Consider the following 15208-nt stretch of genomic DNA (forward strand, 5'->3'; position numbering starts at 1 on the left):
CCCCCCCCCCCCCCCCCCCTCCCCTATTAGCTTCCCCAGGGTGAGAGAGATTGTCGCTTTCGTTTTAGTCCAAAGTGCTCTTCTGGGTGTGGGGGGACGGGGGGGCGGGGCCTGTGAGAGGAGATCAGGTGGGCTGGGTCGTGGTCGTGGGGGAGGGGGGCGGGGCCTGTGAGAGGAGATCAGGTGGGCTGGGTCGGGGTCGTGGGGGCGGGGCCTGTGAGAGAGATCAGGTGGGCTGGGTCGGGATGGGGGCGGGTGGGGTGTCTGTAAGGTCCGCATGGGACAGTCCATTTGTCTTTTTGTGGGGCGACGTGCTCGACGCTATAAAGACAGAGGGGTCCCCCCTGGGACGAAGAGGAGCAGGAGGAAGAGGAGGGAGCAGCTGAGCAGGCACTGGGAGTTGAAGCTCCGCCCGGCCGAGCTGACGTCCCCGCGGGAGGGCTCGGCCGCCTCGTGGCTGGTGTCGTCTGGAGGGGGGAGACAGGGGGGAGAAAGAGAGGGAGGGAGGAGCGATGGAGTGATGGAAGAAGGAGGGGATGGAGGGAGGAGAGAGAGAGGGAGGAGAAAGGGGGGGAGGAAGGAGGGAGGAGAGAGGGGGGCAGGGAGGAAAGGGGGGGGGGAGGGAGGGAGGAGATAGAGGGGGAGGAATGATGGGGGAGGGAGGGTGGAATAAGAGGGGGAGGGATGAGAATGGGAGGGATGAGAGACGGAGGGGGGGATGAGAGAAAGGGATGGAGGGAAGACAAGAATGAGGAACAGGTTAAGTATCATCATTGAGACCGCAACTTCAAACAATTGTGTGACAGAGTTGAATGGTGGAGTCGTTGAGCCGGCTAGCCCTTCTGACGGCGAAATAATACAAAGGATGTTTGTGTGTGGAAAGTTAAGAAAAGTAAGGACACACATAAACATGAGCTCATGCACAATCACACACACAATCACAATGAAAGGGCCAGACCACGGAAAACATTCCCCAAACTCAAAAACAGACAAACACACACACAGAACACATACGCACGAATTATACGCAGTCAAACAAACCTCGCGGCTCCAGGGAATTGTGGCTGCGCTCATCAAAATCGACGCCTTCCTGCGCGTTGCCAGGGCTTTTCACACAATTGTCTGCGACAAAGGAGACGTGAGGCGAGATGTGAAGATTATAGGAGTCAAACGTCATTCACTTCAACAGCCAGGAAATGGAGGCACGAAGGATCGCAGTGAAATGACTGAGAGGAACACACTGGTGCATGTGTGTGCGTGCGTGTGCGTGTTTTTGTGTGTGTGTGTGTGTGTGTGTGTGTGTGTGTGTGCGTTCTCCACTCACTTGCAGGTCTGACGAACACTTTCAGTCGCAGGCAACTTTTCTTTCCACGCTCGTCAACAGTAGAGGCTGTGAACACATGAAAGAAGCCCTGGGTAAACAATTTTGTTGTTGTTTTGTTGTTGTTGCGTTCCCCCTCCCCCAGAGCACCTTTTTCCTTCCAGAACGGTGAAACGTTTTGTTCTACCATGACTCCTCAAACTTTATAAATATCTTTATCCCTGTTTAGTCCCATCGATGCTATGCTAAACTCATCTGGTGGTGAATATCTACACAAGCCACAACCTGGAACGCAGGATTCCCATTGGCTGCTCGGGGAAACATCTGCTACTCTGTAACATTGGCTTGAGCTGAACGTCGGAGGCCTGTTTCTCCCACGCCTTGATTCTATTGGCTCAGCCTCCGACACTGAGGATTCAACTGGACGAAAAACCGTCTCAACACATGCCAAAAAGAGTTTCTTCAGCAGTGCGGCTGCAACAACTCAAACGTCTTGATCGGTGACTTTGGCTTAACATTGAGCTCATAGATTCTACAGAGATGCCATTTATGCAGTTGATGACGGCAAACATGACGATGACACAGTGTAAAGCCGTGAAAACAATTTATCCAAAGATATATAGACCATAGCAGTCCTACAAGGTCATTGATATTGCCTCCTACTCAAAATGTATTCAAAAGAAATGTAAATCGCACAAACGATCATAACATATAGTCACGACGTGACACATATCATACATATATTACACTGCAACACATTAAGTCTGAAGGCTTATGCATTTAGGTCCTCCATGAGAGCCGGTCAATCATGTGATCATTCATCTGTTTATGTATTTGGGCGGCGGGGTTGAATTTCCCAAAAGTGATGCATGAGCGTGTGTAACACACACTAACACACACTCACACAAACTAACACAAACTCGTCTCCCCGCGCACCACATCTATTATTCTGTCTTTCCCAGAGCCTCCTCCAGGGCCCCACCACCCTGACCCCTGTCATTTCCTGTTTACCCGGCGTCTCAAACTGTTCTTAATCTGACCACACACACACACAATCACACACACACACACACACACACACACACACACACACACACACACACACACACACACACACACACACACACACACACACACACACACACACACACTTACATGTGATGCAGAGCCATCATTGTGTGGATGTGTGAGTGTTCGTTTGAATGGAAAATCACATGTCGGCATTCTATTGTATGTGTGTTTGAATGAATGCTTTTGTGTGTGTGTGTGTGTGTGTGCTAGGGTATGCATGGGTAAATGTACCTGTGTGTGTGTGTGTGTGTGTGTGTGTGACTGTCCGCTTGTGTGCGCTACTGTTGGTGTGTGTATGTGGTGTGTGTTAGTGGTGTGTGTGTGTGTGTGTGTGTGTGCACTGTGCGCATCTGTGCGCTATCGCCGTGTGTACGCAACACCGTTCACGTCGTGTGCATTACGCCATGTGCTAAAAAGTTCTGCACATTTGTCAGTCTGCCGGACAAGAGCTCCACATTCCTTGGGCAGATATTCATAGGCTTGATCGGACCACAGCCGTAAATCCACTCCACATTGCAGCCCTGTGTATATTTTTTTTCCCCCGCCCCAGCCCGGCAGACAACTCTGTCTCTCATTTCAAAGACATTGATCAGAAAGCGGTGGCAGCCTTGACACATGATAAAAAGAGGGTGCCAAGCGATGGGAGACCTCTCCAGAACGCGCTGCGGGTTCTGTTGGAAGCCAGACGGCGGTAGGGGAAACCCAACCGACATGCGTTCAGACGGGGAAGGAACGCGCAGCTACCTCCCTAGCTGCCATCCTCCTTCCGTCTTACACGTTGTACTCTCTCTCTCTCTCTTATGTCTCTCTCTCTCTCTCTCTTATGTCTCTCTCTCTCTCTCTCTTATGTCTCTCTCTCTCTCTCTCTCTCTCTCTCTCTCTCTCTCTCTCTCTCTCTCTCTCTCTCTCTCTTATGTCTCCCTCTCTCTCACTCTTATGTCTCTCACTTCCTTCTGTCCCACTCTCTCTTATGTCTCTCTCTCTCTCTCTCTCTCTCTCTCTCTCTCTCTCTCTCTCTCTCTCTCTCTCTCTCTTATGTCTCTCTCTCTCTCACTCTTATGTCTCTCACTTCCTTCTGTCCCACTCTCTCTTATGTCTCTCTCTCTCTCTCTCTCTCTCTCTCTCTCTCTCTCTCTCTCTCTCTCTCTCTCTCTCTCTCTCTCTCCTCTCTCTCTCTCTCTCTCTCTCTCTCTCTCTCTCTCTCTCTCTCTCTCTCTCTCTCTCTCTCTCTCACTCTTATGTCTCTCACTTCCTTCTGTCCCACTCTCTCTTATGTCTCTCTCTCTCTCCATCTCTCTGTCTCTTTGTGTCTCGGTCTCTCTCTTATCCCTTTCTTTCTTTTGTCTTTCTCTCTCTCTTATATCTATCTCTATCTTATGTCTCTCTATCTGTCTCTCCCTCTCTGTCTCTTGCTCAGTCTCTCCGTCTCTCTCTCTGTCTTTCTCTCTCTCTCTCTGGTACGTCTCTCTCTCTCATCGTCCAATGGCTTCCCATAAATACACGGTCATGGATGAGTTCCAGTCTAAAACATTGTTCACGCGGGCCATAGACTGTGAGTTGACGCGCGCCGGGTTTAAGGATGGAGAGGGTAATAGAGACGAACGTCCTGTACTTCCACTTACTACTGCAGAAACCGTTACTGTGTTTGTGTTGTTCTGCTCATGAACCACTGCGTAGCCAATAGCAACACTCCATTTAGCAAGAGCAACAGGACCGGTGGTTTTAACTCAAGGAGAGACCGACGAGCCATTTACAACCCGACGCTGGAGAGAGGAAACCCAAGCAGCCAAGCAACACAACTCCACTCCATGACTCACAGGCTCTCTCTGGTGATTCTGTCCTTATTCTATACGTAGCTGGGGCCATTTACCCGGCATGATGAAGCGTTTACAGGAAGTGAACAAGGTGGAAGGGTTTGTTTACCCCGCATTAACACGTTTCATGCGTTTATAGGAGGAGAACAAAATAGAAGGTTTTATTTACTTCCTGTGCAGGAAGTAAACAAAACCTTCTGTAAACATTACACTGTGATGTTTTCACTTTGTGAGCGGAAAGGTCGAAAAGGAGGAACGTGTGTGGTATCGTGGAGCGGTTAATGAACGGCGTTTCACCGGTCTAGACTAGAGCGGTCATAGTGGAGGAGCGGAGAAGGTGGTGTTCTATAACGGAGAGGGTTTCACTGCCGCCCCAAGGGTTTGACCCCTGACCCAGACCACACACTGTCTCGCTGTCGGAACACGGGCACCCTGCTGGGCCACCCCGCCTGGCCGGTCGGCCCGCTGGAGGGGGGGCGCCCATCAAGACACCAGGACAGGGTCCACTCCTCACCCTGTTACCCGCCCTGCCAACATCCTGTTCGCCCTCTGACCTCTTCCTTGTCCGCTTGACTCTTCGTCTGTCCATCTGACTCACTCTGATTCTGGAGGGTTTTCTGTCTGTAGCCCAAAGCCACATTGCCGTGTGACAAAATAGCCTTTTTGAATCCTCCCGTTCATAATTAGACTTGCGTCCTAAAACGAAGCGATTGTAAAAATACAGCACGGCTCCATTCAAGCGCCAATAACACAATATAATTCTACAAATGTTTCGGCTTCAGTCTAACAAATATGAACAGAAATTCCCGCTGTGTGTGCTTTGGGCTTAGCACTCCATCGTAGTACATACCGTAGACAACCTCTTAAAGTGAAGCAGCACCCGTTTCTTGGCATGGGTGTCCTTCGGACGCAGCACATTCAATACCTCACGCTCACATTCAAAACTTCACTCTCTGATGACTTGTGACCCGCGTTTGCTACTCATGTCATCATGAGTCAATTCAATCTATGACAAATTGATGGATCGGCAATGACTGCCGCCGTCGTTATACACAGACCCATTTTTTAAGAAATTCTATTGTTCCCATGTAGAGGAGAACCACCTCGATGTACCCCTCCTCCTATTCCAGGGAACGCATTGAAGTCGGGCCCTAAGCTCTGAGAGCCATCCCGGCTGGGTCGGTCACACTCCAATAACACAGCGGTACACGTGACGCCCGCGTTCACACGCCACCCCTCGTGACCCTTAACACACATCTCTCTGCATCGGCACGTAGACATGGACGGGACACAAAATACACGCCCGCACACACACACACACACACACACACACCGCCGCGGACGTCTCGGCGCGCCACCAGAGCGGGGTAACCCAAGGCGTCGGTGCGCCTGGGAGGTGAATTAGCGGCCGACCGATACGAATACCCGGGGATCAGATGGTTGTTGTCGGCGCAAAGGCTTTATCTGTAGGAGGAGGGAGGGGGGACAGAGCCCTTTGTCTCGATCTACCTTGGCTTAGGAGCAGCAACGACAGGGACGCTGTACCCGGTCTCTCTCTCTCCCTCTCCCTCTCCCTCTCCCTCTCCCACTCTCTCTCTCTCTCTCTCTCTCTCTCCCTCTCCCTCTCCCACTCTCTCTCTCTCTCTCTCCCGCTCTCTCTCTCTCTCCCTCTCTCCTCTCCCTCTCTCCCTCCCCCGCCCTCTCCCACTCTCTCTCTCTCTCTCTCTCCCGCTCTCTCTCTCTCTCCCTCTCTCGCTGTCTCTCTCTCTCTCTCTGTCTGTAGCCAGGGTTCATTTGATTATCAATGTAGATCTGCGTGGCCTATCCAAGCCCAGAACCCGGGCTTTGATGCAGGAAGAGGGCTCTGCACACGCAGACAGTCATCGCTCTCAACTGTCTCTTCGGAAAATTGGTTTTCTATCCCCTGAGATTATGATCGGCTCCCGGGGCCCCCGCTGCACACTGGGTGCTCTATTAGAAAAACATGGGAGAGAGAGAGCGAGAGAGAGCGAGGGAGAGAGAGAGAGAGAGAGGGAGGGAGGGGGAGAGAGAGAGAGAGAGAGAGAGAGAGAGAGGGAGGGAGGGATGGAGGGGGAGAGAGAGAGAGAGAGAGAGAGAGAAGAGAGGAGACGAGAGAAGAGAGAGAGAGAGAGAGAGAGAGATAGGGGAATGGGGGCTGTTCAAGAGTCTATATTGACCTCTGACCTTGCCGTGACCGCCCCGCCTCCGTCTCCCACCAGGCTGGCTTCCTACAGGGCCCCCCTCCTATCCTCCCCCCCGCCCCCCCCCTTAAGTGCCTGTTGCCAGCCGCAGGTGTCATCTATTTGGGTTAAGCCCCGCCCCACGCCCCCCCCCCACCCCCTCCCAATCGCCCGGAGGGTGAACCACTATCTCAGAGGGAGAGAGAGAGAGAGAGAGAGAGAGAGAGAGAGAGAGAGAGAGAGAGAGAGAGAGAGAGAGAGAGAGAGACACAGCGAGAGTAAGCCAGAGGAACGGTGGACAAAGGACTGCCTTGTCTCCCCGCAAACGTCCCAAACTACAACAAGAATGTAACATGTGCAGTGCACACTGAGTGCGTTGACGCGCTTCTCAACGGCCCTGCATTGTTAAGAGCGGTATTAACTATCAGCCACCGTGCTGTTCCTGGCTGGGTCACACATGCCGTCGACACACAGCGTGACACCCAGTAATGGCTGGGCTGTTGCTGCTACCGATAAGAGCATAACATTGTCGATATCACCAACAGGGGCTTTTAAGGATTGTCTCTGAGGGTTGGGAGGTGAGTCACAAACAATAGTATACAACTCTCAATTGAGTAGTCGGGCATTCATAACTATTCCTGTACAGCCCGAGGCATCGATGGTCCTTTGATAATGAGCAGTGGTAACCAAAACTGAAAAACAAAATTGTGGACCTTAGGCGAAAGTTCAGGTGATGCTCAGCCCTGTGTTCCTGGGAAGGGATGTTTCCATGCACTCTCTGCTCCCATCTTGTGCTCATCATGTCCTTGCTGTTTTTCCTTTTGCGGTTGAGGGGGGAAAGAGGGGGCTCGGAGGGAACATGTATCCGATAGATGAATCATGACTTGTATTCAAAACAAGGAAACGGCTCCGGGACATACGGATGATCCCCCCATATCTCTCTCTCTTTCTCTCTCTCTCTCTCTCTCTCTCTCTCTCTCTCTCTCTCTCTCTCTCTCTCTCTCTCTCTCTCTCTCTCTCACCACTGGAAGTTCACGCCCGACGATCAATCAGCGGTGTCCTCCCTGACTCAATCTCCCATGATGCCGAGCGTACGCCCGGATGTTTAACTCAATCACCGGTCACGAGGGACGTCCTAAAGCACGCTCTGCTGCTGCTTGACCTAATTTGGCGAAGGAAAAACCCCCCACGAGCGGACTGATATTGGTCTGGAGAGCCCACCGAAGCGGTGGTCTTTAATGACTTGGTCATCAGGCAGGCAGGGGAGCCATCTAAATCATATGAGGTCACACCCAGGGCCCCCGGGCTGCAGATAAGGGAGCCAAGTGGCCTGGCTTCTATTTCGTACAAACCAGGGTATTCATTCACCACAAGGCGAGCCCAGTGTTCTGGAGAACCATGAGACACTGGAGCGTCTCGTCGGAACTGAAGAGGCAAAGAAGAAGAAATCTATGTTATCTATATTGAAACCATGTTTTCTGAGGCAGTGCGTCGACATAACGAGATCTCAGGAGGTTGCGGTTGAATGTGAATAAAATGTAAGCTCATTTCTGGCTTTCGAAGCCAGCCGAATTGGTTTGAGTGCCGACTAGATAATGGAATATAAGTTATAAGCATTCTGTATCGTATAGATTTTCTCTCCCTCTCTCTCCTCCTATCTCCCCCCCGTCTTCCCCTTCGGGGCATTCCCCCCTTATTGTAAAAACATGGCGTCCCAGATGCTTGTTTTGCCAAGACTTCTCACGAGCAACAGAAAGCTGAGCTCAGTCAGTCAGCAACAACAGAAACTTAGACCGGAGACCTCCGCTGTCGAGAGGTCTCTCCTTCCCCCCCCCTGCAGATGTTTTTTCTCTCAGGGCAGGAGTCTGCAGACAGCCGCCAACCTAAATGCTCTTATTGGCGTTTTTACACCTCCATGCCCATACTGTCGAACCTTTACCCTCAAGTCGGGGCCGAGATCTTCTTTGAATGCCCTGCAGTATAGTTTGACGCTTGTGGTGTGGGGAATCAACTTGGTGTAAGGTTACGTAAACGGTTGGAAGAGGTCATATCAAATACACTATTACACATAGCAAACGTTAACACACAGCACCTTCGGTATACAACTGCATTCGGCCTACACAATGAATTAATGTACGGCCGGCTTTATTACACTGTGTCAAGCTACTTTTAGATTTAGCGTAATCGATTACTGCTGCTGCAATTCTTGCTCGTGACCCTTTGTGACCTTTGACAGTGCATGTGAGCAGGTACTGCATAGCAATACACTACTATTAGTATTCACAGCGACCCACAGGTCTGAACTGTTATACTCCCCTGGATATGAGTACATCCCAGTTACAGCACGGTACCAGGTTACTATTTTGCCGGGTTTCTCTTCGACCAAAATTGAGCCGTCTCTAAAAGCCTCAGCCAACTTCGACTTCAAATCCCTCTGTGTTCTTTAAACATGAAAAAAAAACACACAGATGTACTCACAGATGTAGTAGTATTCTCTGCCGGGGCGGAACTCGAAGCCCAGGGAGAAGGGGGTGAAGAGCTGGAACTTCTCGGAGAACTTGAGCGGCCCGTTGGGGGAGAGTGGCCGGTTGCACTCCCAGCGCTTGAAGCCCTTGGCGGTGTGGTCGCAGGAGCTGTAGCCGTCGTAGTTGACCATGTAGAGGATGTAGCGCTCGGCTCGGTCGTCAGACACCGGCCCCACGTAGTGCGGGCAGTACACGTCCAGGTAGTCGTTGATGCACACGTCGATGTGGTAGTCCCCGCGGTAGAACCTGGGAAACGGAGGCACAGAGATATATATTTATTAACATGCCTCAGGGTGCAGTCGATGCCATGTGGAAGTCTCCACGGTAGAACCGGACCAATTGAAATACATATTCATTAGTGGTGGTGGGCGCCCCATGTAGGCCAGGAATGTGGTGATGTTTATTTTAAATAAAAAAACAATATTTCTGTTGAAACGTTTGTTGTTTTTTATCCAACTACAAATACGTACATATATGAATACACGGGCGCTGTATCAGCTTCAGGGTCCACTCAATGTATATCTACATAAATCCATGCCGACGTGAAACCCGGGCAGTCGATGGCCGAGGAGAATCCATATGGGGTCCAACACACAACATTGTGGCGGGGGGGGCGTGCTGAAACAGCACAACACTGCTTGTTCACACTGCGGTTCACTGTGGTGTAATTTGACTATGTTTAATATTCCACAAGGACAAATGGTATTCGGCCCCGCGCTCCACAAAAAAGACCACACTCACAACGCAATTTGCATTCTGGGGTCGAACAATTGATCCACCTCCGCAGGTGCGGTGTTTCCATGTGTCTCCCGTTACAACATCCGTCGTTACCTCAACGCGTTGTCAACGCCGCACCGAAAACTGACCGTTCCCATTACGATTCATGCTATAGGGTCCCTGCTTCCAAGCGCTTCGCCATGGGAAGTTGCACGTCATTCCGACGCGTTGGCAACCCGTCAAGCCCGATGCATTGCTCGAGGGCACGTATACACTGCGATCGCTGCTTATTACAGCAGATTATTTACTTAACTATCCAATCCGGGGAATGGAAACCGACCCCGCCTGCGTCTCCTGACGCCGAACCGCTGCCATATTCCATAACTGGCACGCGGATCAATGGCTGAGCGTGGACGGACTAATAGAGACGGATTAGTCCATAGGTGCGGCACCAAGGCCGTCCACTCGAGGGTAGAAGGGGGGGGAACAAATGCTACCAGATGTGAGCTGCTTTGAGTGACGCGACGAGAGCCCGAAGACCGGCGCGTGGCGTGGGGTGGGGTGTGTCAAAGGACGCGTCGTGGGCTGCGTTCCTCCGTCGTGTTTACAGTAACTCATCATGTCGGTATTAATCATCCCCCCCACCGCTCCAACTCCCACGGGACGTCTCCAACCCCCCCCCCCCCCCCCCAATCCCCCAAACGACTCTCCCTCCCCCCTCTAAAAAGTAATATCTCATGACACGCTCTAGTCAACTCCTAAGCCGTATATCAATGTTAGCGCTCAGCGGCAATGACTTACACCGGTGCTGAAATTGAAGTCCTGCTAGCGCTACGAGGCTAATCCCCTGGTTAGCATGTGCCTTTAGCGGCTTTCAGGGTATCTCTTGGAAAGACTGAGATTTCCATTAGTCCAACCTGACAGGCCGATGCAACAGTGCGCCGCGGCTTCGATAGGGTCTAGGAAACAAAAGTCGGACTGCGTCACGACTCCACTGGTAACAGTAGGGGCCAGGTTTCTGCTTAATGTTTACAGTAAACATAGTGGACAAGATGTGGGAAAAAGGCCCAAAGACAGCCGGAACAGAACCAAGAAAAGAGGGGAGTGCATTAACAGCGCAGAGATACGCCAGGCCTTCATTCCTGGGGTCGGTGATCGGAGCCACGTCCGTCCATAGGGGCCCTATAAGGTGGTCCTCTCGGGGCTTTGAGCCAAGACAGGCTGGGGGGGAGGAGGGGGTGTGGGGCTGCCCGGGCTGGATGTCCGGTCGCGTCTCCATAGCTGCTAATGGCCGCCACGGTGTAACGTCCCTGGGATGTCTTCAATGCGCCTCTGTTCACTGACAAAGTGAGGGGGGTGGGGGTGGGTGTGGGGGGGCTGTGTTTGACCATGCAACTCGCTGATGATCCGATACGCAGTGAAGTCATTAGAAGGCCATGTGGGGGGGGGGGGGGGGACCCGAGGGGGGGCTGGCCCAGACCCAGAGTTGTTGGCCCAGGATTGCATGTTACTCGCTGCCTCTGCTTAACGCCAAGGGACCTGGGATAGGTCTAATCTGATCGAGAGCCAGGAGAGAGAGAGAGGAGAGAGAGAGAGAGAGAGAGAGAGAGAGAGAGAGAGAGAGGAGATAGACGCAAGAGAGAGAGAGAGAGAGAGAGAGAGAGAGAGAGAGAGAGAGAAGAGCGAGAGAGAGAGAGAAGAGAGAGAAGGAGAGGGAGAGAGAGAGAGAGAGAGAGGGAGAAAGAGAGCGGCAGAGAGTGAGTGAGAGAGAGAGAGAGAGCGTTGGAGAGAGAGAGAGAGAGAGAGAGAGAGAGAGAGAGAGAGAGCGAGAGGTGCAGCTGCCGCCGCTGACACGGACGTGTCGGCGTGAGGAGGCTTCAAGGCGGTGGCGGAGGTGGGAGCGGCGTGGAGGGCGGTGTGAGCCGCGCCTGCTGGGGATATCGGGTGGTGCTGTACGGACCCTGACGCGCTGCAGGATTAGGAAGGCCGACCGACAGAGGTTGCGGGAGCTACAGATGTGCGTGTGCGTCACAATGTGTGTGTATGTGCATACACACATACAGGTATGTACGTGTGTATGTGAGTGCAGTACAGGTAAGCCCATGAGTGCATTCGTTTGACTGTTCTTGCTGGTCCCCCTTTCCTCCGGCCTCCTCCTCCACATTCCCTCTCTTATTGGAGGCGGGTGAAAAGTGAAACCGAAAGCCTTGTTTTCCCTCCCCTCCTGTGTTCCTCAGGTTCCATCTCCCCCCGTGCTGTAGCTCCAGGCAGGCACAGCATGGCCTCCCTGCCGTCTCCCTGGCCTCAGAGGCCCCTCATTGATACCCTGAGTGACAGGGGCCCAGCGGCCCCCACGCTATCACTTCCCCCGGCCAGGAGCACCGCTGGCCGGCCGGCTTTGTCCCGGGCACCATGTGTTTGCTAAGCCTTTAACGCCACTTTGAAACCTGGAAGTGTCACGGGGTGATCTCCGCTGTCAATCAGAACCGATCTCCCCAGATTGGCCCCCCACGCAATTAACGGGGAGAGGCGGTCGGGAGAGTTGGACGGGAGCAAACGTTCTGTTGATGGAGCGGGGATCGGTTTTGGGGAAAAAAGTCATGTTTAAACTTTTTTAGAGTGGACGGACGGACGGATGGATGGGTGGGGGGACACAGGGAAGCGTACGGTGAACACATGACTGCCGACGCTAACAAAGCAGGACATTGATGCGAGAGGTACGTGGGAAATGGGGCAGATCAAAGTGGAGCACGATCTCTCTCCGTCTGCCTCTCTCTCGCTGGATAACAACAACACCAATGTATCGGGAGGCCTGAAGATGTTTTGTCGTCGGTGTAATCACATGCTTCATCTTTCACAAAACCCGTCAGGCTACTTCGACCCCGAATGTACCCTTTCCACAGATTGACTCTTGAGTGACTTCCAGTGATTAATTACACAAACTGTACACCCCCGCCTCGAATTCAACCGTTTGGAAATCATTCGGTGTGATAGAAATGGGGCATTGAACGCACGTTGTGGGATAATCAATCTATGTTATTGATTGGTAATATAACTCCTGGCATGGCTTCAGGACCACTCAGTGACTCGCAGGGTAGATTGGTCAGCAGGTAATGATTCATAATGAGCAGTTTAGCCTCCGAGCCTCTGAAGTCCTAATTCCATTTGTGTTTGGGATTAGGGACGCCTGATTGGCTCAAGCGGGGGGAGATGGAGGAGGGGAGGTGCTTATCGATGAATCAGGAACCGAAGCTCTTGACAAAGCAAACTCCGGTAGATAATCCCCTCCATTCACACCGCACTTTTCTGCCCCTTTCTTTGCTTCAGCACATCTGTTCCCTCTCCCTCCCTCTCTCTCTCCCTCTACCTCTCTTCCTTTCTCTCGCTCTCTCACCACAGGTGGGGTATAGGAAGAATAATCTTAAAAACACATTAAGAGAACGTGATGCCTCTACTACACCCCGCTAAAGCCCTCCAATTTGTGTGGGCATTGTGTGTCCGTTTATCCAAAAGGTGAATTCAAGCCCAAAAGGCAAAAACATATAAAACATTGCAAATTAACGATGTGGTAATTTGTGTTCATGACGCAAAATGCACAATCTCATTTGCTTTGTGACAGAGGGCACGGTACGTCAGAACGAAAGTGGAAGTCTTTAAAAGGGAAAACATCCTTTTCTTTAAAAGGCATCGCTGCATGCTAGCATGTGCGTTGCTTTTACATCACAAAACCCAACAGTAATGTCTTGGTGCAAACGTCCCCCTGCCAAACATCTGTTGCGCGGCATTCTCTGTCACTGTTCCCCCGCTAACACATCCCAAACGCTTCCTGTGAGGCCGCTCCAGCAGCACACGTATGGAAGTACTCAGCGAGGAAAAAAAGAGGCAGATTCCGTGATTGTTTATCTTATCGCAGACATCACCCAGGCAGCGATAAAAAGGGGGAAAAGCTTTTTCTCTGTTTTTGTCTCCTGAAATGTTAGGCAGGCCTTCCACGCCTGACAACTTTCATTGTTGTCAAAAAGTGACTTCCAAACTTCTAAAAGTCCCAGAAAAAAACAACCAGGGAAACCCATATGCACCGGTGCAGTCCTTAAAGCGCATCATCTCCAATCTGCTTCTCTCGTTGTGGTTTCCGATAAAAGGTTTTATCTCTGTTATCAGTGTGTGGTTCCCTGTTCCGTCCTCTAGGGGGAACACTTCAGGTCTGGAGCATTACGCGGTCATTTGGCCCCGGGGGGACGATGTCACCAGATGGGTTCAGTCTATGTCCTGCTGTCTTTCAGGCCCCAGGCTTGGGAGTAGCCCCAACACCCGCCCCGAACACACACATACACCCATCCCATCACTCATAGCATCGCCGTTGAAAAGCAGTCCCCACTATAACCATCATTATCGTGTTGGGTAATTACATACACACATCTGTCCAAGGACTCATATACACACACACACACACACACGTCACACACACACACACACACACACACACACACACACACACACACACACACACACACACACACACACACACACACACACACACACACACACACACACACACACACACACACACACCACACCCACACACAACGTAAAAAAAAAAAACGGAATGTGTGTGCCAGGTCTGTAGGCTGGACATTGACTGGGAAAGGAGGAAAAGGGGGAGCAAGGAGAGGTTGGGGGGGAGAGGTGGTGACACAGATGAGACTCTGTTTCTCTCTCCTTGTAGATTTAGCTGGGAACAAAAGCTGGGGAGGGGTGGGGTTAGGGCTTCAATTGGCTTCAGGAACACATTCTGTTTGTCAGACCCAACTTCGGACAAGAGACGCTGTGAGCGCGAGAGAGAGAGTGTGGGAGAGAGAGTGAGATAGAGGGAGAGAGAGAGAGAGAGAGAGGGCGAGGGAGAGGGCGAGAGAGAGGGCGAGGGAGAAGGGGTGATGACAACGAACACATGAGAGTAATCAGCCACTGTCCTTGGACCCCTTATGTTTTTCCGTGATTTGAATTGACCAATCTTGACACTGATTAGATCACACGTTGGCCCACGAGCCATTTGAAAAGCACTATGCAGCCGTGGGATAGAGAACAGTGATCTGATTATCGATAACACTATTCATAAATGCATCCGTCAATTAGATGAGTGACAGCGCAACCGAACACCGTGGCCAATTATTGACTGGTGTGGCTATTCTGGTGTCGGGGGGGGGGGGGCACCATGGGGTGAGCACAAACACACACACACACACACACACACACACACACACACACACACACACACACACACACACACACACACACACACACACACACACACACACACACACACACACACCTTTCACCCCCCGCACCATATAAAACTATGGGTGGGCTCAACTTGGACCTGTTAAAACAACTGCCATAAAAGGATTTCCAATGAAGCACCTGCAGCCACCCCACAAGTGTGCGCTCCGACCCCCAGTGTATGGGTGTGTTTGTGTGTGTGTGTGGTACAAACAGAGCAACTGTTAGTATCTGCAAAAATCGATAAGAAACACACACATTGCCACAAAGAGAGCTTAGAGG

At 51.7% G+C, this 15208-nt stretch overlaps 1 protein-coding gene across 2 annotated transcripts in view; it reads right to left on the reverse strand.

Moving 5' to 3' along the window:
• Positions 1-308: 308 nt before the first annotated feature.
• The window catches only part of LOC130381317 (ephrin-A5b-like), a 55955-nt gene continuing 41055 nt past the window's right edge, over positions 309-15208 (reverse strand). Inside the window, exons 2-5 of one of the 2 annotated variants that reach the window (XM_056588834.1) lie at positions 8886-9178; positions 1325-1390; positions 1042-1122; positions 309-467 (exon numbers count right to left, since the gene is read on the reverse strand). In XM_056588834.1, the coding sequence (XP_056444809.1) occupies positions 322-467; positions 1042-1122; positions 1325-1390; positions 8886-9178 (586 nt within the window). In that variant the 3' untranslated portion in view covers positions 309-321. The remainder of the gene's footprint in view (positions 468-1041; positions 1123-1324; positions 1391-8885; positions 9179-15208) is intronic. The other variant, XM_056588835.1, reaches the window with a different exon arrangement.

This window comes from Gadus chalcogrammus, chromosome 4, assembly GCF_026213295.1.
Source record: "Gadus chalcogrammus isolate NIFS_2021 chromosome 4, NIFS_Gcha_1.0, whole genome shotgun sequence".
Taxonomy (NCBI): Eukaryota; Metazoa; Chordata; class Actinopteri; order Gadiformes; family Gadidae; genus Gadus; species Gadus chalcogrammus.